Source organism: Oncorhynchus mykiss, chromosome 18 (genome assembly GCF_013265735.2).
Source record: "Oncorhynchus mykiss isolate Arlee chromosome 18, USDA_OmykA_1.1, whole genome shotgun sequence".
Lineage (NCBI taxonomy): Eukaryota > Metazoa > Chordata > Actinopteri > Salmoniformes > Salmonidae > Oncorhynchus > Oncorhynchus mykiss.
Genome location: NC_048582.1, coordinates 34,523,425 through 34,545,023, shown reverse-complemented (window position 1 = coordinate 34,545,023; position 21,599 = coordinate 34,523,425). Strand labels below are relative to the sequence as shown.

The 21,599-nt window shown below is 43.7% G+C and overlaps 1 protein-coding gene across 15 annotated transcripts in view; it reads right to left on the bottom strand.

The window, feature by feature from the left end:
• The window catches only part of pleca (plectin a), a 198,842-nt gene that overhangs the window by 29,914 nt on the left and 147,329 nt on the right, over positions 1 to 21,599 (bottom strand). For 5 of the 15 annotated variants that reach the window (XM_021571712.2, XM_021571715.2, XM_021571725.2 and 2 more), the window contains 16 exons: positions 20,595 to 20,609; positions 19,162 to 19,251; positions 18,621 to 18,656; positions 17,514 to 17,591; positions 16,102 to 16,194; positions 9,713 to 9,879; positions 6,518 to 6,633; positions 6,274 to 6,380; positions 5,311 to 5,430; positions 4,862 to 4,957; positions 4,598 to 4,725; positions 3,387 to 3,480; positions 1,518 to 1,672; positions 983 to 1,304; positions 747 to 824; positions 480 to 641 (listed from right to left, as the gene is read on the bottom strand). In XM_021571712.2, coding sequence (XP_021427387.2) covers positions 480 to 641; positions 747 to 824; positions 983 to 1,304; positions 1,518 to 1,672; positions 3,387 to 3,480; positions 4,598 to 4,725; positions 4,862 to 4,957; positions 5,311 to 5,430; positions 6,274 to 6,380; positions 6,518 to 6,633; positions 9,713 to 9,879; positions 16,102 to 16,194; positions 17,514 to 17,591; positions 18,621 to 18,656; positions 19,162 to 19,251; positions 20,595 to 20,609 — 1,857 coding nt within the window. The remainder of the gene's footprint in view (positions 1 to 479; positions 642 to 746; positions 825 to 982; positions 1,305 to 1,517; positions 1,673 to 3,386; positions 3,481 to 4,597; positions 4,726 to 4,861; positions 4,958 to 5,310; positions 5,431 to 6,273; positions 6,381 to 6,517; positions 6,634 to 9,712; positions 9,880 to 16,101; positions 16,195 to 17,513; positions 17,592 to 18,620; positions 18,657 to 19,161; positions 19,252 to 20,594; positions 20,610 to 21,599) is intronic. The other 10 variants (XM_021571713.2, XM_021571726.2, XM_021571724.2 and 7 more) reach the window with 3 other exon arrangements.

Below are 21,599 nucleotides of genomic sequence, written 5' to 3'. Positions count from 1 at the left end.
ACTCCACATCAAGTAACTTACGCAAGCAGTAGAATCAGATTGAAAAAAAAAAACAGATAAATACACACAGCGGGGACTGTGAAGAGATACACAGGAACAGGCACACACATTCTACACACACACATACATTGTAATATAGTTGTATGGTGGTATTATACATTTTTGTATTGTTGATATGTAGTGGTGTAATAATGTTATACATAATGTTATATGTAGCGTTTTCTCTTTTGATTGATGTGTTTGGACCCCAGGAAGAGTAGCTGCTGCCTTGGAAGCAGCTAATGGGGATCCTTCATAAATACTTCAAAACATTTTTTAACAGAATCTGATCAAAAGCTAATTAAAGATGGCATTTTACTGTTCTGTAAAGTGCCATAGCTTTTTACTTTACTCTACAAGATACCGTACTATGCTTAACTCTTTTCATATTTAAATTAAGTTGAACTTTCCAGGTATGGTGAGGATGAGAACAGCCATACCGAGTAGTTGTCTTTCTTGGCTGTCATGTTGGTGTTGCGTTCGCTCCAGTCATAGTTAACCTCCTCCTCTTCCTTTTCATTCAGCCACATCAACTCCTTGGTGGCTGCAGTGACAAAGGCATGAAGCCCGTCCAGGCTGTGCAGACGAGCCTTGGAAGAATTCTGAGGAGAAAATAATATAAATGAGATTGGAGAAGACACATTAGATAAATGTCAGATAGTTGAAAAGTTGTAGTTGCACGTTAATATCTTGAGTCCAGAACATACCAGAAGCTTGCCATAATGCAACTCTAGCTTGGATAAGTTGTCTCTGTAGGCACCTTTGCTGACAGGGGAGAGCTGACTCTGGAGGGGAATAGAAAAAGAGACTAAAGATTAGAGAAGAAGCAGGGTTAAAAAAAGAAACAGTCAGACTACTTTGAGCATTAACCAAAGAGGATCAATGATGGTATGACTGAATCAGTCCAACTCCAATCCCATCCCAGGTAGTTTTTCCAAAGTACCTCGTCTGCCTTTGCCCTGCCAATCTTAGCATGGAACTCCTCCACTGACTGGTGAAGGCCGCGGTGGCTGCCCAGCTGGGACTCCACGGTGGGCAGGTCCGAGCCCCATTCCCCTCGGTCCACCCGCCTCTGGTTCTCCTCCACCCAGGCCAGCAGGTCCTGGATGTAGCGCAGGGTCACCTCATCCAGCTCGGGACGCACCCTCATGGGTGCCTGCTGAAGGGTTTGCATCTGGGACATCTGGGTGATGGTTACCCCGGACTTCAGGCGCAGATTGTACTCACTGCGCAGGTTCACCAGCCGCTCGTGGAGACGGTAAACTCTGGACGTAAAACAGGAGAAACAATGATGACTTGTTCAATGACAACAAACCAATTTGTCATAAATATGTAAAGACATAGTAATAATATAATAGTTACAATACAGTAAGAGGCTTAGGTGTCATTGCGTGTCGCATAAGGCCTCACAATAACACAGTAATGCTCTGAGTGAATGACGTGGCACTGAAATGGTTTTACTCCGTGGTTGTTCTGACCTGCGGTACATCTGTTCAGCTTGTAGGTGGCGTCCATCCTTCAGCAGCTGCACATCGTTGAAGAGGTACCGGATCATGCCCTCGGCCTTGTCCAGGTCTGTCTCTATATCTGCTGTGTGCTTAGCAGGCTTTCCTGAGTTCAGCAAACGGACATCCTAGAACATATATTACAGTATAAACACCATGACACCATGTGTTCCATCTTGAATACAGCATCAGTAGGCATGAATCCATTAGCGTGAGAATGCTTTTGAACATCAGAACACATCCAATCTGCGGGGTATTAATTCACTGTATCATTGACTAGACTCAGTCTAGCATGGGCTTGTGGTTACAAATCTGTAGGGCCACATACTGTACATTAGATATATATTATACACATACAGTGGGGCAAAAAAAGTATTTAGTCAGCCACCAATTGTGCAAGTTCTCCCACTTAAAAAGATGAGAGAGGCCTGTAATTTTCATCATAGGTACACTTCAACTATGACAGACAAAATGAGAAAAAAAATCCAGAAAATCACATTGTAGGATTTGTTATGAATTTATTTGCAAATTATGGTGGAAAATAAGTATTTGGTCACCTACAAACAAGCAAGATTTCTGGCTCTCACAGACCTGTAACTTCTTCTTTAAGAGGCTCCTCTGTCCTCCACTTGTTACCTGTATTAATGGCACCTGTTTGAACTTGTTATCAGTTTAAAAGACACCTGTCCACAACCTCAAACAGTCACAATCCAAACTCCACTATGGCCAAGACCAAAGAGCTGTCAAAGGACACCAGAAACAAAATTGTAGACCTGCACCAGGCTGGGAAGACTGAATCTGCAATAGGTAAGCAGCTTGGTTTGAAGAAATCAACTGTGGTAGCAATTATTAGGAAATTGAAGACACAAGACCACTGATAATCTCCCTCGATCTGGGGCTCCACGCAAGATCTCACCCCGTGGGGTCAAAATGATCACAAGAACGTACGTAACAAAGCCTACCATCAGTAACACACTACGCCGCCAGGGACTCAAATCCTGCAGTGCCAGACGTGTCCCCCTGCTTAAGCCAGTACATGTCCAGGCACATCTGAAGTTTGCTAGAGAGCATTTGGATGATCCAGAAGAAGATTGGGAGAATGTCATATGGTCAGAAGAAACCAAAATAGAACTTTATGGTAAAAACTCAACTCGTCTTGTTTGGAGGACAAAGAATGCTGAGTTGCATCCAAAGAACACCATACCTACTGTGAAGCATGGGGGTGGAAACATCATGCTTTGGGGCTGTTTTTCTGCAAAGGGACCAGGACGACTGATCCGTGTAAAGGAAAGAATGAATGGGGCCATGTATCGTGAGATTTTGAGTGAAAACCTCCTTCCATCAGCAAGGGCATTGAAGATGAAACGTGGCTGAGTCTTTCAGCATGACAATGATCCCAAACACACCGCCCGGGCAACGAAGGAGTGGCTTCGTAAGAAGCATTTCAAGGTCCTGGAGTGGCCTAGCCAGTCTCCAGATCTCAACCCCATAGAAAATCTTTGGAGGGAGTTGAAAGTCTGTGTTGCCCAGCAACAGCCCCAAAACATCACTGCTCTAGAGGAGATCTGCATGGAGGAATGGGCCAAAATACCAGCAACAGTGTGTAAAAACGTTGTGAAGACTTACAGAAAACGTTTGACCTCTGTCATTGCCAACAAAGGGTATATAACAAAGTATTGAGATAAGTATTTGGTCAATAACAAAAGTTTATTTTCCACCATAATTTGCAAATAAATTCCTTAAAAATCCTACAATGTGATTTTCTGGACTTTTTTGCCCCACTGTACATATATTATCTATATTGGCTAGTGACTGTCTGCCTCAGCAGGGTATGAGACTCACCATCTGTAGCAGGCCCTCAACCTGGTTGAGCTGCTCCTCACACACCCCAGACTCCATCTGGACCTTACTGACAATCCTCTGCAGCCGCTCCAGCCTGAGGGTCAAAGGTCAACACATCAGTTGAGACATGTTCCACAGTCTCTCATAACTCGGCTCTTAGGCTGAGGTATTGTCTAATGAGGTAACGATTTAACTCAATGATGGAACTGTAAATCATGACCAACAATACTCTACTCAAAGACAACACTGGCCCCTTGGCCAGATCCCTTGTGAAACAAGCATTTTGACCTCAATGGGACAACCTGGTTGAATAAAGATATAATAATATAAATAAATAATACAAATAAAAAAATGATGTGGGTATGAATTCATTTCAATAGCTTCGATAAAATATCTGGAGAAAAAAAAACATCCAACAATCTTCTCAGAAACGTTATGCAGGCATGGTAAAACACTCACTCCTTCTCGATCTTCTTGCGAAGTAAATACTCTAAACCATAGCTCTGACTGGCAAAGGCCATGATGGATTCACTGACAGCTTGTCCTCCCCAGCAGATATGATGACAGTCCACAGGATGTTGTAATGCGATAAGGTGTTGGGTGGTTGGCTGTTGCGTGACTCACAGACCACAGTAGCTTCTCCGACCGCTGCCCTGACTGCTTACTTCAAGACTGGAAGTCTTGTGATGAGAGACCAACCCTTACCAAAAACTACATACGCCCTGCTTGTTATTTGGAAAGGATTGTCCTATAATAACTTGCTTAGGACACAAATAATCACATTATTGAAAGGTTTTGAACTATTTGCCATGGCAACGGCAGTGCATGGATCTTTCAGTGAGTCATGGTCGGGTTGTCTAGCTATCTTTATCTGACAATGTCTTCTCACATCTACCAAACTGGTTATAATCCACATAGTTACAGCAACCACATAGTTACAGACGCCTTTGGGGTTTAAATGCTATTTTCTCCAATGTTTTATGTCTCGTTTCATTTATTACTTCTAATAAACATTGAGTTTGCTTTAACAACTGAAACACAACAGAAACACCATGTGACAGAGTCCCTAAATCCAGAATTTCTCTTGAAAACTGCATCTAACAAAAACACGTGCAACAGATTTCAGCCTCATCTCAAAGATGAAGGTATAATCTCAAACACCATAGGCTCTCCGACCACAGTTTTGTGCGTCTGTATAATGGCTGACCCACCTCTCAAATTCTGTCCTTAGAAGACGCTCTCTCTCCAATATGGCTACATGCAGACGACCCCACTCCTTCTCCACATCGATAGGGTGGTATCCAGGGGGCACCTTGACATGACCCACCTGAACTGCTCCCTGCAAGGACAGACACAGACAGGTACAGTCAAGAAAACGTTCAAAAAAAGAGCCAGCGTCTTTTTGATACAGTTAGTTGATTTAACTATTCACTCTGGCTGTTTCGGCTTTTCTTTTTAGAGGATTATTTACGAACCTCAAAGGACTTGTAGACATGTTTGGATCGATTCTTGTCAGCTTCCTTTGCCGGCAGCTCTGTCTCCTTGAACTTCAGAAACTGGCGCCAAAGAACCTGAATATTTAAAACGTTGCTGAATTAATTCAACATGACAACTGAACATAGTTCTTGTTTCATCCCATCCCTCAGACAATTTTCAGAAATCAGAGACAAACAGTTAGAGTATTTGCTCATCAAGCGAGACATAAGGTATTATGGAGGCCACTTCCATAACTGCTACTCCACAGTCGCCCCAATATGAAGAAAAAAAACATGTTTAATTCACTGTCACAACTGAACATAGCTTTTGTCATATACAGCATCAAGTCTCTAAGACAATTATTATAGACAATTAAATAAAAAGACAATTAAAATATTCACTTACATGTATCAAGCAAAATATTTCCCCAATAGGTGAGGAGATTTACCTCAATCTCCTCATAGCTGGTAGGGAACTTCCTCTCCTCAAACACGATGATGTGGTGTCTGATCCACTGCAGCAGCAGGGTCACCAACTCATAGTACTCCTGCCAGCGCAGCTCCAGCTCCTGGGGGACACACAGGAGACAGGAGAAGGTTCATTAGAGAAAAGGTTAATGAAACTATATTGAACAAAAATATAAACGCAACATGTAAAGTGTTGGTACCAGAAGTTTTCCATATGCACAAAAAGCTAATTTCTCTCAAATGTTGTGGACAAATATGTTTACATCCCTGTTAGTGAGCATTTCTCTTTTGCCAAGATAATCCATCCACCTGACAGGTGTGGCATATCAAGAAGCTGATTAAACAGCATGATCATTACACCTTGTGCTGGAAACAATAAAAGGCCACTCTAAAATGTGCAGTTTTGTCACACAGCACAATGCCAGAGATGTCTCTCGAGCCTGCAATTGGCATGCTAACTGCAGGAATGTCCACCAGAGCTGTTGCCAGAGAGTTGAATGTTCATTAGCTGGGCCTGGCTCCCAAGTGGGTGGGCTTATGCCCAACCATAGATTATGGCTTAATGAATTTATTTCAACTGACTGATTTCCTTCTAGTAACTGTAACTAACAAAAAATAATTGAAATTGTTACATGTTGCATTTGTATTTTTTGTTCAGTATAAAACTAATCCGGGAGTCTTAAAAATCACTCCACTGGTCAAACATGGTGTTGGGTGAAGTTCCCTCTAGATGCTAATATTGGTTCAGTTTTGCATTTCCCCCACTATTGGTTAATGTTAGAATTGGGGGAGGGGAAGCTGATCCTATATCTGTACATATGGGAAAATTCCCTCTGGAGCGTCAAAGACATCTTAAAGTTTGGGAAGATGTGACCTCATAGGTGAGACCAGGAGGAAGCCCTTAGTGGTGATGACCTATACGGTTCCAAGAAGACAACACTCACATTGGCTTTCACCCCATCCTGGACGTCAGGTACACGGGGCATGACGTCATACAGGGAGGACACGTATGTGATGATGGACTTCTCGTCTGGGTGTGGCACATCCACATCTTAATAGAGGGGAGACAATGAACACCAGTTCAAAACTGATTTTAGAAAAAGATAAATGCAAGTATTCATACAAATACAGATATCTGAGAATAGGATTGACAGTCATGGAGAAAACAATGCTCGCACGTTCCGTTACCTTCTGGGTCGAGCAGCCGAGTGACACCCAGGTCTCTCTCTGCCACACTGAAGGCCTGCTCCAGGTTCTCTACATGGGTCTGTCGGTACACCTTACTCATGTCAATCAGAGTAGGCCTGGGGACAGAGCATGGAGAAGACTGGTAAAACTATGAAATTGAATCTCAGACACTGTATTTTCTTATAGAATATAGTGCAAATTATATTCATCTTTGCAACCCCAAAACATTTAGGTAAAAAAGAGTTCCTTTTCTAAAATCATTTTTCATGTCTGAAAACATGATTACAAATTGACCACAAGAAGTCCAAACAGATATAACATTTGACTAAAACATAACCATTTCAAACATGGCTTACATTAGTATATGATCATGCGTCTCTCTATTATGCGTGAGAACCCTTGTGAACAGATTTCCCAAATTAAAATCACTCGATTTCCTGGTGTTTTAAGTGTTTTATGTCCAACAATGATGAAGAACAAAATAAGTTGGGGAACCCTGCTGAAGGCAGTTTAATCATGATGGAATGACTGCCTTAGATCCTGATCGACATGCCTCTCTCAGAGGAATGTGAATACAGACAGGAGGAGGGCAGGAAAAAACAAGAGCTCCTACCAACCAGTCATTTAGAAATTCCCCCACCGTTTCATGCACAAAACATGCAAGTAATTCCATGTACACTGCCAATAAAGGTAATTGCAGTCAAATAACATGCAGATACAAGCTTTGACTGCTTGGAATGAGCACAGGGCATCTCATATTTGCCAAGGGATTTAGTCTGGCATGGTTAGACAAAATACAGGGATTTTGTAAACAAATTATAAAAAGGCATAAATTGCATAAATTGTTATATTCCCTATTAGAAAGGAACTAATGTCTAGAAGTAGAAAAAAAGGAAACGGCTATCAAAGTTAATCCCAACCACCACCTTAATGAAAAAAAAATCACATAAACCCTCCATACCCTTGCACAACTCTTTGCACATTGTAGTCTCCATGGCCAGTGGGCTGGTGCTCCATATCAGAGTGTCTGTAGCAGTGTCTGTCCCTGCTCAGGTGCACTATGCGAAGTTCTGACCCTGCCTCCTGCTCCCTGTTCTGGGAGCCTCGGCTGGAGGAGGACTTCCCCGGGCTCTGGGACACCTGACCCGAGCCAAAGGAGCTGCTCTCAGCTGGGATGTCCTCACACAGCATGACCACCCGGTCCTCCAGGTCACTGACGGAACCCTGGGTGCTGCTGGAGGTGCTGTTCAACCGTCTCTTGGAGGAGCGGAACTTCTTCTTCAGACTGTGCATCATGGTGAGGGTGTGTGTCCTCAACTGCAACAGTGTCCAAACAGTGTTCAAACGCTCCCCTTGCAGTTTTTCCTTACAGTCTTACAAATCCATCCACGTATGAGACTGTGACAGATGTTTTCAAGATTTTACAAGGTTTATGATGCATTCTCACCCTCCAGATACGAGTAAATAGACGTTCATACTGTAGCGGCAGTCACTCCCCCAAAACACAACTATCGTTCAAGCTTTCCAGTCCTTTTTCAGTTCAGGGTCTCATGTATCCACATTGCCTTTGATTAAGCATCCCCTTTCCACAGCTAGATAATGTGCAAGCCTTGAGCGTTGACGGTCATAGAATTGAGAGATTACTTTCTCATGCTTTTCCCAAATTCAATTTGTTGTGTGTGAGCCCAGACTACTTTGTTGATTTGTCGTTCTGCAGTGTGTTTCTGTCTTGCTCTTCGTCTGTGTGGAGTTTGTATGGCAGACACACCTAAGACACCTGGGCGTACCTGAGCTGTGCTGCTATCTGCTGACACTTAAAAGCACAGCCCTGTGGGCATCTAAATACTACCTCAAAGCTGCCTCGCCACCACCTGTGCCTTTCTCCTGAGTCGTGTGTGTGTATGTGTGAGCCTACAGGGTGTGTGTTTATACAGCATGTGCAAACATGAAAAGACTGTTGTCAAAATCTACCCTGACCTCTTATGGTAGTTGATATGTCTATTATTTTTACACAGGTGTTTAGCTAACTCTTTCAGTGTTGAGTGACTGTTACTGATATGTGACCTGTTGGACTTGTCCCTGCCTTTATGGATGACTGAGGAAGATCTTCCACCCAGAACTGTCAACAGGCTAACTGAAATGGTTTTGTTGTTTTAAGAGTCTGAGATTCTTGCTGTAATAAAAAGCGCTATACAAATTCAATCTATTATTATCATTATTATATTATTAAGAACACCTTCCTAATATTGAGTTACACCCCCTTTTGCCCCCAGAACAGCCTCAATTAATCGGGCCATGGACTCTACAAGGTGTCGAAAGCATTCCACAGGGATGCTGGCCCATGTTGACTCCAATGCTCCCCACAGTTGTGTCAAGTTGCCTGGATGTCCATTGGGTGGTGGACCATTCTTGATACACACAGGAAACTGTTGAGCGTGAAAACCCAACAGCATTGCAGTTCTTTACACGAACCGGTGCGCCTGGCACCTACTACCATACCCTCCCTGTTCAAAGGCACTTCAATCTTTCGTCTTGCCCATTCACCCTCTGAATAGCACTCATACACAATCCATGTTCCAAGTGTCTCAAGGCTTAAAATTCCTTCTTTAACCTGTCTCTTCCCCTTCATCTACACTGATTGAAGTGGATTTAACAAGTGACATCAATAAGGGGGTAATTCACCTGGATTCACCTGGTCAGTCTATATCAAGGAAAGAGCAGGTGTTCATAATGTTTTGTACACTCAGTGTATTATTGCTATGTGCTTGAATGCTTACCTGGACATGCGGGAATGCTACAGCAAATAAAATGTTTTCATCAGTGAAACTGCTTCCAAATAAAATAATGAGAAGTACTTGTAATGTTTGACTGAATTTGACTGACGACTGATTGCATAACTATCTGAAGAGGTCAGGCTTTCTGCAGCGTGACAGTGAATATGAAATTCACATTTCTATCTTTGTATGTACAGTAATACATGTCAAATGTAACATGTAGGTGGAGCCTTACGAGGAGCACAGGGGTTCACTATGTCCCAAGGTCCAGGCAATCGCATGAATTCACATAGTGGTTAGGCTTAAAAAAATGTGTTCTTGGATGTCCATGTATCCCCCTGGCACAACTTCCCCCCTGTGACACCCAGGATGTCCTCAAGTCCCAGTCAGATCACCTCAATCCTTCAAGGCTGCATCTCACCTGTGTTTGTGTATGACGGCGTTGAAGAGCTTGCCGTCCCTCCAGCTGGTGGTGAAGTTGTCGCAGCGCATCCCCTGGTATCCCTCCACCATGCGCTGGGACCACAGCAGCAGCTTCTCCTTGGCCGTCATGTCGTCTGACTGGCCATTCACCTGGATGTCGGAGATCTGGGGGCGGGGGGTATTGGTGAGGCAGGCTATAAAGTGTTCTTTAATCATGGTCCTGAGGATCCATAGGGTATACAGGCTTTTGTTCAATTCTAGTAGAACTAACACATCTTTATTTTTTTTGTTGTTGAACCTTTATTTAACTAGGCAAGTCAGTCAAATTCGTATTTAAAATGACGTCCTACCCCGGACAAACCTTATTTCGGACGGTGCTGGGCCAATTGTGCACCGCCTTAAGGGACTCCCAATCACGGCGGCTGTGATACAGCCTGGAACTGATTTAACTAATTTGACGATTAGTTAATTATTTGAATCAGGTGTGTTAGAACTGGGCTTAAACAAAAGCTTGCACACCTTATAGGTCCCCAGGACTGAATAACAGTGTTATAGATGGTTCAAGGTGTGGTGGGTTGGAAAAAAGGGTTATGGGCTGTGGATAAAGGGAACATAACGGAAGAGAACTCTGCGTGCTTTGGTATAATCATAATGCATTGATTTCAAAGGCAGGGAAACCTTTTTCCCAATAAGCAACTTGACTTGATCCAGGCTTAAGATGACTCACATTTTCAACCTCAAAAAGCAACAGTCAGATGCAAAATTATTATAAAATCCATTGCAGTTTGCTGCTGTGAAAACACCCCAAACAGCTTTATGTTCCTGGTTGCAGAATCCAAGTTGTGAGAGTGAAAACATCCATGGGGCACAGAATTGAATAAGGTGCAGTGAATTCCTGCAGCGAATTCCTGTTTAAACGACGTTGGAAGATAAAGCTATTAGTCACAGGTACAGCCTTGAGAATCTCTCAGCAGTCTATTTCCTTCTGGAGAGCGAGATGATAACTACTGCATCTACAGGAAGCTTCAACAATACTGAGGTAACTTAAGATAAATGGTGAAGCTGTGTTTACTTTAGTGTTTTGTTGCTGTTACTCGATGCTCAATACTATGTGTGCATTGCATACTGTGTTTGTTCAATGCATTGTTAAATAATGAATGTATTGCCTCCCCTCTCAACCACCAAAAATAAAACAACCAAATAAAAAATGGATGGTCCATGGAGTAGTGGTCACTTTTAGTCATAAAAAGGACACTTTATAGAACCTTATTGGAACAAGAAAGATTGCTTTATGACCAATGTGACTTTCAATGTTTGGCCGGTGGTGGAACACTGTCAGTGGTTCTAATATCACTTTCTGGCTTTTTTGAAGGAAAGAGGTGGAGAGAGGAAAAATGTAGGCCTTACCATCCCTCTCCCTTCTTCTCTGAAGTGGGGGAACCACACTTCTATGTAGGTACTCATGATGTGACTCACACACACCACGCGGAAACATCAATTTGCCTTTATGAGAATCTAGAGATTCCTGCTTCCTTCCACTTCATCAAGGCATCCAACCGTAAACAACAGGATAATCATGTTGTGCCTGTGGGCCTAAGTAGTGAACTACATAGGGAATAGGGTGCCATTTGGGACGAAGTCAGATTCCTCTCATCAAAAAAAAAGTGTAGCCAATGGTGGGACTCGTTGAAATGCTTATATCCGCTACCTGCCACACCCAACTCTCTTTCTTGCCTCCCCACGGGAAACACTGAGTCACCCTGGAGTGGACGGAATTCCACATGATGGTAATCCCAGTATAACCAGTATATCCATTATAGAATCAAAGAATCTCCTTGCCCTTCTTTTTCCATATTTCTAAATACTCTCAACTGCTAAACAAATAACCAAATACTCCCAAGCATCTCCCATTTGGGGAGAAATCATTTCCATCCTTTATTGAGTTATATTGAGGATGAAAACCTCACATGGTATGAGAGTTTCAATATGGTTTTTCGATGTTTGGTCTGAAATTCTTCAGACATATGGGAATAATGAGTAGCTGAGTTATGTATAGAGAGCGGGTGCCAAATCCCAAAAGAGGCAGATTTTTTTGAATAATTTAATTGGACCCATATCTGCTCTATCAACAGAAGCGGTGGGATTGGAGTTGATTAGTTGACCCAGAAAAGTCATAATGTACTACTGTAGCTTTCCCTACTACTGCAGGCAAGGATCAGAAATGATCCTTCCAGGTGAAATATACACTACATGGTAAAATGTATGTGGACACCCCTTCAAATTAGTGGATTCAGCTATGTAAGCCACACCTGTTGCTGACAGGTGTATATAATCGAGCACACATTCATGCAATCTCCATAGACAAACATTGGCAGTAGAATAGCCTTACTGAAGAGCTCAGTGACTTTCAACGTGGCAATGTCATAGGATGCCACCTTTCCAAAAAGTCAGTTCATCAAATTTATGCCCTGCTGGAGCTGCCCCGGTCAACTGTAAGTGCTGCTATTGTGAAATGGAAATGTCTAGGAGTAACAACGGCTCAGCTGCGAAGTGGTAGGCCACACAAACTCACAGAATGGGACCGCCGAGTGCTGAAGCGCGTAGCATGCAAACATTGTCTGTCCTTGGTTGCAACACACACTACTGAGTTTCAAATAGCCTCGGGAAGCAGTGTCAGCACAAGAACTGTTCGTCAGGAGCTTTATGAAATAGGTTTCCATGGCCGAGCAGCCGCACACGAGCCTAAGATAACCATGCGCAATGCCAAGTGTCGGCTAGAGTGGTGTAAAGCTCCCGCCATTGGACTCTGGAGCAGTGGAAATACCTTGTCTGCAGTGATGAATCACGCTTCACCATCTGGCAGTCTTACGGACTAATATGGGTTTGGCGGATGCCAGGAGAACGCTGCCTGCCCGAATGCAGTGCAAACTGTATAGTTTGGTGGAGGAGGAATAATGGTCTGGGGTTGTTTTTCATGATTCAGGCTGGACCCCTTAGTTCCATTGAAGGGAAATATTAACGCTACAGTATATAGCGCATTCGGAAAGTATTCAGACCCCTTTACTTTTTCCACATTTTGTTAAGTTACAGCCTTATTCTAAAACAGATTCAATTGTTTTCCCCCTCATCAATCTACACACAATACCCCATAATGACAAAGCAAAAACAGGTTTTTAGAAATTTTTGCAAATGTAAAAGAAATTTAAAAATGAAATACCTTACAAAAGTATTCAGAAGACTCTGAATACTATACGAATGCACAGTACAATGACATTCAAGACGATTCTGTGCTTCCAACTTTGTGGCAACAGTTTGGGGAAGCCCCTTTACTGTTTCAGCATGACAAGCCCCTGTGCACAAAGCAAGGTTCAAACAGAAAAGGTTTGACGAGTTTGATGTGGAAGAACTTGACTGGCCTGCACTGAGCCTCGACCTCAACTCCATTGAACATCTTTGGGATGAATTTTCCATTTTTTCCAGTCTTGCAGGAAATCACGCACAGAACGAGCAGTATGGCTGGTGGCATTGTCATGCTGGAGTGTTATGTCAGGATGAGCCTGGAGGAAGGGTACCCACATGAGGGAGGAGGATGTCTTCCCTGCAACGCACAGTGTTGAGATTCCCTGCAATGACAACAAGCTCAGTCCGATGATGCTGTGACACACCGCCTCAGAACATGACAGACCCTACACCTCCAAATTGATCCTGCTCCAGAGTACAAGCCTCGGTGTAACGCTCATTCCTTCGACAATAAAAGTGAATCCGACCATCAACCCTGGTTAGACAAAACCACGACTCATCAGTGAAGAGCACTTTTTGCCAGTCCTGTCTGGTCCAGTGACGGTGGGTTTGTGCCCATAGGCGACGTTGTTGCCGGTGATGTCTGGTGAGGACCTGCCTTACAACAGGCCTACAATCCCTCAGTCCAGCCTCTCTCAGCCTATTGCGGACAGTCTGAGCACTGATGGAGGGATTGTGCATTCCTGGTGTAACTCGGGCAGTTGTTGTTGCCATCCTGTACCTGTCCTGCAGGTGTTCGGATGTGCCGATCCTGTGCAGGTGTTGTTACACGTGGTCTGCCACTGTGAGGACGATCAGCTGTCCGTCCTGTCTGCCTATAGCGCTGTCTTAGGCATCTCACAGTACAGACATGGCAATTTATTGCCCTTGCCACATCTGCAGTCCTCATGCCTCCTTGCAGCATTCATCACGCAGATGAGCAGGGACCCTGCGCATCTTTCTTCTAGTGTTTTTCAGAGTCAGTAGAAAATCCTCTTTAGTGTCCTAAGTTTTCATAACAGTGACCTTAATTGCCTACTGTCTGTAAGCTGTTAGTGTATTAACGACCGTTCCACGGGTGCATGTTCATTAATTGTTTATGGTTCATTGAACAAGCATGGGAAACAGTGTTTAAACCCTTTACAATGAAGATCTGTGAAGTTATATGGATTTTTACGAATTATCTTTGAAAGAAAGGGTCCTGACAAAGGGACGTTTCTTTTTTTGCTGAATTTAGATTAGACTTCTGCCATGCTCTACTTTCCGGCTACCTGGATAAAGCACTAAATAAACTTCAGTTAGTGCTAAACATGGCTGCTAGAATCTTGACTAGAACCCACAAATTTGATCATTTTGCTCCAGTGCTAGCCTCTCTACACCGGCTTCCTGGTTAGGCTAGGGCTGATTTCAAGGTTTTACTGATAACCTACAAAGCATTACATGGGCTTGCTCCTACCCATCTTTCCGATTTGGTCCCGCCGTAGATACCTACACGTACGCTACGGTCACAAAACGCAGGCCTCCTTATTGTCCCTATAATTTCTAAGCAAACAGCTGGAGGCAGGCCTTTCTCCTATAGAACTCAATTTTTATGACATGTTCTGCCTGGGAGACCTTTAAGTCTCTAGTGAAGACTCATATCTTCAGTAAGTCCTATGATTGAGTATATTCTGGCCTTGCTGTCTCTGCCTGGCCGGTTCCCCTCTCTCCACTGGGATTCTCTGCCTCTAACCCTATTACGAGAGTCACTGTCCTACTAGTGCTCTTCCATGCCGTCCCTACGAGGGATGCGTCACTTGAGTGGGTTTAGTCCCTGACGTGATCTTCTCGTCCGGATTTGTGCCGTGGGGGAGATCTTCGTGGGCTATACTCGACCTTGTCTCAGGGTAGTAAGTTGGTGGTTGAAGATATCCCTCTAGTGGTGGGGGGCTGGGCTTGGCAAAGTGGGTGGGGTTATATCCTGCCTGTTGGCCCTGTCTGGGGGTATAGTCGGACGGGGCCACAGTGTCTCCCGACCCCTCCTGTTTCAGACTCCAGTAACTATGCTGCAATAGTTTGTGTCGGGGGGCTTGGCTCAGTATGTTATATCTGGAGTAGTTCTCCTGTCTTATCCGGTGTCCTGTGTGAATTTAAGTATGCTCCCTCTAATTCTCTCTCTTTCTCTCGCTCTCTTTCTCTTCTCCCGGAGGACCTGAGCCCTAGGATCATGCCTCAGGACTACCTGGCCTGATGACTCCTTGCTGTCCCCAGTCCACCTGGTCGTGCTGCTGCTCCAGTTTCAACTGTTCTGCCTGCGGCTAGGGAACCCTGACCTGTTCACGGGACGTGCTACCTTGTCCCGGACCTGCTGTTTTCGACTCTCTCGCTCTACCGCACCTGCTGTCTCTAACTCTGAATAATCGGCTATGAAAAGCCAACTGACATTTACTCCTGAGGTGCTGACCTGTTGCACACTCTAAAACCACTGTTATTATTATTTGACCCTGCTGGTCATCTATGAACATTTGAACATCTTGGTACTGTTATAATCTCCGCCCGGCACAGCCAGAAGAGGACTGGCCACCCTCAGTGCCTGGTTCCTCTCTTTCTAGGGAGTTTTTCACAGCCACCGTGCTTCTACCTCTGCATTGCTTGCTGTTTGAGGTTTTAGGTTGGGTTTCTGTATACTTCTTTGTGACATCAGCTGATGTAAATAGGGCTTTATAAATACATTTGATTGAAATTTGATTGATTGGAATGCTGACTGCGAGCCAGGCCTAATCGCCCAACATCAGTGCCTGACCTCAGTGCCCGACCTCAGTAACGCTCTTGCGGCTGAATGGAAGCAAGTCCCCGCAGCAATGTTCCAACATCTAGTGGAAAGCCTTCCCATAAGAGTGGAGGCTATTATAGCAGCAAAAGGGGACCAACTCATTATTAATGCCCATGATATTGGAATGAGATGTTCGACGAGCAGGTGTCCACATACTTTGTAGTACTACACCGTGTAGTGTAACAAGCAGGTTATAGGATGTTTTACCTAGATCGCATCACCCTGGCCTAGGCCTATCATTTGAATAATAATAAACATATTGGTTTGTTTTATGTTATGAGTGAAGCATGACATACCTGGAAGTGAAGGATGATGGTCCATATCAGGCCCAGGGTCAGCTTGGGGTTTCCATCAGCGATGTCATCATTTCTGATGTTGACCAGTTTGACCTGTCACAAATGGGACACAAGTATGTACAACTATCTTATGGTCCACTAGATTCATTTATATCTAAATGGTTAGCTAATGAATTATAAGGCAGAGGTGTGGACTCGAGTCACATGACTTGGACTCGAGTCAGACTCGAGTCACAAATATGATGACTTGCAACTCGACTTTGACTTTAACATCAATGACTCGTGACTTGACTTGGACTTGAGACTTATGACTCGACTTCATACCCTCCCCAAGCCCAAATATAAAAAAGTATGCTATTTAAAAAAGTGTGCAGCGCATAAACTCTTCATTTAACGGATTACAGTTTGAATCGGACAGCAGCCAATCACATTATGCCAGCTGAGAAAATGTTGTGCGTTGCAGTGCAGAGGAACGTCGGCGGGTGAATTCAGGTGGAGCCCTTGGAAAGATGATCCCCAAAATTATTATTTTCGGGTATAAAGACGATGCTGTATCAACAAAAAACGGATTGCAACTTGCAAAACATGCAGGAAGAAAATTGCAGACGGAGGCGCAACAATTTCCAACTTTGTTCGACATTTGAAGCTGCACAAAGAACGGTAAGTTGTGAATAATATAGCCAACAGCTATATAATTTATAACTTTACTAGTTTAGCATGTTGGCTAAATGAACGTTAAATCAATGAGCCTCCACACAGTCAGTCAGTGCGGGAACGTGATCATTGCACCCGAGATTGAGCTACAACTGGCTAGGCAGTTGGTAGCCTAAATCCTGCCTGATGTTACTGCTGTTCCTAAAACCATTGACATACGTTAGCCTACTGTAACCACACAGAGTGTGTGTGTGTGTGTGTGTTAAGATTGGGCGATTATGTCCAAGCCTGCATCGCCCGATTGCGCCCAGTAGCGATCCTCGATAGTCGATCCCTATTGGGGGGGGGGGGGGGGGGGGGGGGGGGGGGTCTTTCTCATGGCTACCCACGTTATTCCATGGAAATATGTTTATTTGGAAAGTAGATATCTAGAGATATTTTTAAAAGCACTCATGATTTGTGAAGAGCACATTATGACTTGTTTAGGACTCGAAACTCAAAGTTTAGGACCTAGGACTCGACTTGATACTTGACGGTCTTGACTTGAGACTTGACTTGGACTTGCCTGTCTTGACTTGGGACTTGACTTAGGACTAAGACTTGAGACTTACTTGTGACTTGTAAAACAATGACTTGGTCCCACCTCTGTTATAAGGTATTGGGACTGTTAGATTACATTATCAGAATCAGTTCAAGTGAGAAGTTTTTTTAACTTAAAATACATAGATATATTGATCCATTTAATCATCACACTGTACCTGTCTGTGTTTGAGGAAGTCCAGTGCGATCTGTACATTCTGCAGTTTGTGGAAGCGCATGCGCCCCTTCTCCCTGGGCTGTGAAATGTGAGAAGAGATTGAACTTTAGAGGGAGATGAAAACACACATTCAGTACCAATAGGACAGGGAAGAGCAGGCCCCATGACTGGAGACAAGGTATTTCTGACTGAGAAAACATTGTATATGGATTACAAGCAGCAGTCTTGGTCCTATATACAGTATATGATTTTTTTTGTAGAGAAATGATACCTAAATGACATGATCACACTTTGATCTACAACACAATCCACTCTTACCAAGCAAATACCTGGAGCCAAGCAGCAGTGATTAGAGTCTTTATGCTTCTCAATCTCGAGAGATAATGGTCAAGTGTTCAGGAGACATATCTGGTCCACCATTACATGCACAGGTGCAGCAAGTCACAAGCTCTCATCCAATCACAAGCTCATCTACCATACAGGTCGATCTCTTATTGGCTTGGTTTACAGTAAGTTGGGTCAAATGACCGGATGCCTGCATCTCTTTCTGAGACCTCAGACTAATATGCTAAGACTTTAATGGAACTAGCAGACACAGATGGAACTAGCAGACTGGCCATGAAATGATCTAGTGCTGAAACTGAAGGAAATATCCCAGCTTTATTCATCATGTTTCTAATAAGTAACTAAAGATGACTAAATGTCTTCTAAAGCACCTACTCCACTCATAGGTTATCAACACACAATGACTAGGCACTACCAGTAATTTACCACACAATATCCCCAAATCCATGGGAAAACACAAAAACGATCATCTTACATCTGCATTCCCTACTTAATGACCCAAATGGCACCCTATTCCCTATATAGTGTACTACTTATGAACATGGCCCATAGGGTTCTGGTTAAAAATAGTGCATTATGTAGGGAATAGGGTGCAATTTGGGACACATCCCAAGTCTCTGAACGCTCTTCAACAGATGAGAGGACGGCGACGTTGCGGACACAGAGACAAGAAGGTGACATCAACATGCACAACCCGGCAGCCACCTGGGGGAGTGACAGATGCCACGCCCGAGGAGGCGCTATACAGTCCAGGCCCACTCACCAACCGCGAGTTCCTGACAACGTCACGCTCCCTCGGCTATCACAGCAAGACCATAGCAAGAGAAGAGGCAGAAGCAAAGGGGGGCAAAGGTCAGGGCAAGAAAGGAATTAGAAAAGGAAAAACAGGGGTCAAACAAGTGTCGAAAAGGTTAGAGAAGCAAATTATGAAATTTGTGTTAAATTAATGCTATGAGATATTACTTATACCAAAAACAACTTCAAATCAGTGCCATGGATAGGTTAAGTCAAATCGTGAGGCATTCTTAAGCATGTACTGTATTGAGTTTCAACACATGCAAGAAGGTGGTGAAAACAAAACCTACCAGCCCAGGTTGTGTATTACGTCAAGTATAGGAAAGACTACAAAAGATCTAATGCATCATCATGACTAATTAAAATATTATAGTATAATGGACTGAAAAGCAACTGATGTGAGTAGGATGGGGGAAAGGGACAGAAGGAAATGAGAGGTTGGGAAAGAAGGTTGTAGCAGAAACAGAGGTCCTCCTTCCAGCCAGAGGGCAAAGGTTACAGGGACTCACCAGTGTCTCTCCAGAGAGCACCTCCAGCAGGGAGATGAGGTTGTGTCCATCTCGGAGGTCCTCGTACAGGTCAGTGATATGCCGCTGGGCCTGGGGAGGGGAAAGGTCAAGAGAGACAGTTAGAGACTATTCACAGAGAGACACAGTGGATTCATTATGGTTCAATGCACTTGAAGGGTTTCTCTGTTATCTATAAGCTGATCAGCTGTGAGGATGAGGAATGAATACTGCTTACGTACTGTAAATACTCGTGATCTAACAAGACCGGTGCTTAGAAAAGCTCTGTTCGTGAAGAAACAACACTGTTCTTGACAATATAATCAGGGATTAGGAATCAAACTGAGAGCCCTGCAATTTTCCATAATAACTAATAACCAAGACGTTTGCTATTTCTAAGTCATTCAGGCTAAAGACACTCCAGCAATCAATATTTTGGCAGACTGGAGTCCCCATTGTATTTGAAACTAAAGAAACCTCTAGTAATGTAACAGTATCTCTGTCTGTATCAGTTAGTATCTCTTGATTGTATTCACACTATACTACTCACACACAGCCAGTTTGTCTGAGAATCTGAAGATGCATTGCTTAGGTCAGTGGTTGCCAACTTTTTTGGTTACTGTACCACTAAGTGATATTTGCTCTGGCTGGAGTACCCTTAAAGTACCCCTCATGTGCATTTTACATGTTCTATGTTCTCATGAGGCTTCTCAAGTACCCCTAGGGGTCCTAGTATCCCTGGTTGGGAACCACTGCCTTAGATGAGTGACCTGAATAGTTTACTTTAAACATTTTGATTTACAGATTGATTGATTTGGGGTGGCAGGTAACCTAGTGGTTAGAGCGTTGAACTAGTAACCAAAAGGTTCCAAGATCGAATCCCCGAGCTGACAAGGTAAACATCTGTCCTTCTCCCCCTGAACAAGGCAGTTAACCCACTGTTCCTAGGCCGTCATTGTAAATCTTAACTGACTTGCCTAGTTAAATAAAGGTAAAAATAAAACTACTTGTTTATCTTCTTATCCTAATTTGATATAAACTAATAGCTATGCAACGTATAAAAAGGGTCACACGACCTCCTGCTGTAGCAATTACAGTGACTTTGTCCAAAGTCAAACGTTTCAATGTTTTTGAGAGTTCATTTGATAATAGGGTATCTTTCATATGCCTCCTAATAAAATAGCACTTAGGCCTAAGCAATTGCCAGATTAGTTTGATGGGACATGCTCTGGACACTTTACTCTGCAGAGAGGCTGAAGCAGCGATTACATTAGGAAGTTAAGAGAGGAGGGAAAGAGACACAGACAGGACAGAGGTTAGAGATTTAGGTGCCCGGCTAGAACGCCTAAGGAGAGGAGCAGCAAAAGAAACCCATGCAGAAAAGAATGCACGTCCACTCAGCACTCTGAACAGGCTCACAGACCGTCTGCACCTACCTCTGCTCTCCAGTGCTGATGGAAGGATGGAAAGACAGGATGAGAAACGGAGGAGAGGAAAGTAGAATGAGCAAAAAGGTAGACGTTCATTTGACTGACAGTTGGAGAGATGTTAAAAAAGACAGACTGTTTGGGTAAAACACAGTATTGCTGAATGCTTTTGTTTTCGTATCATGCCAATCATATGTAAAATAGTTTGTCAGAGTAAGATGTAGGCACTGAACTTGAATCTATATTTCACCATAGTGAAAAAGACCATAAGAAGAGTGCGGTGTCCCATTTGACTTTGCATGAACAACAGCCCTCAGGAGTGTCTGACAGGCAATGATCCACAACTAGACCTGTGTATCTCTCTCCCAGTTAATCCCATGGTCCTTTTCTGAACAAGGCCCAAACAGCCCGGGGGCAGCCAAAGCCCCGAACCACACAGGTCCACTGCATATACATGAGAGGGATTTCCTTTACAATGGAGTACCAACTCAGGACAACCGTCCCCGTGCCAGAGGATATCTACGCCCCTATCGCATGAATCGCACAGACATTTCACACAGAGTTTGACACACTTGAGTTCACAGGTGAAAAACAAAAAGAAGAAGAAGGAAATAGAGACTCCTTACTTTGACTTCTCTGGTTCAGCAATGACATGCAGTACAGCAGACTGCTGGGATGGTTTAGTTAGTTGGTTGATTCCACATTGTTTCAAATATGTGAAGTCCCACATTTTCTGTTCACTGACACAGTCCCTATAAACAGTATATTCCACCCTCTTCTGAGGAGGGTGGGATAGCAGCAGCAACTGTCCATCCATACTGTACGAGGCCCATAGAGTCCCTTGCTAGGGACCTCAGCATTTACTGAGAGTAACATAAACATCTCTCCAATAGAAACGAATTGAAAACTCTGTAATGTGTCCCAGTAGCCAGAAACCCTCAGGGGTCCATCACCTCCACCCTGGTGCTCTCTCGCTCAGTCTGCCCACTGCAGGGCTACGTCCCAAATACCACC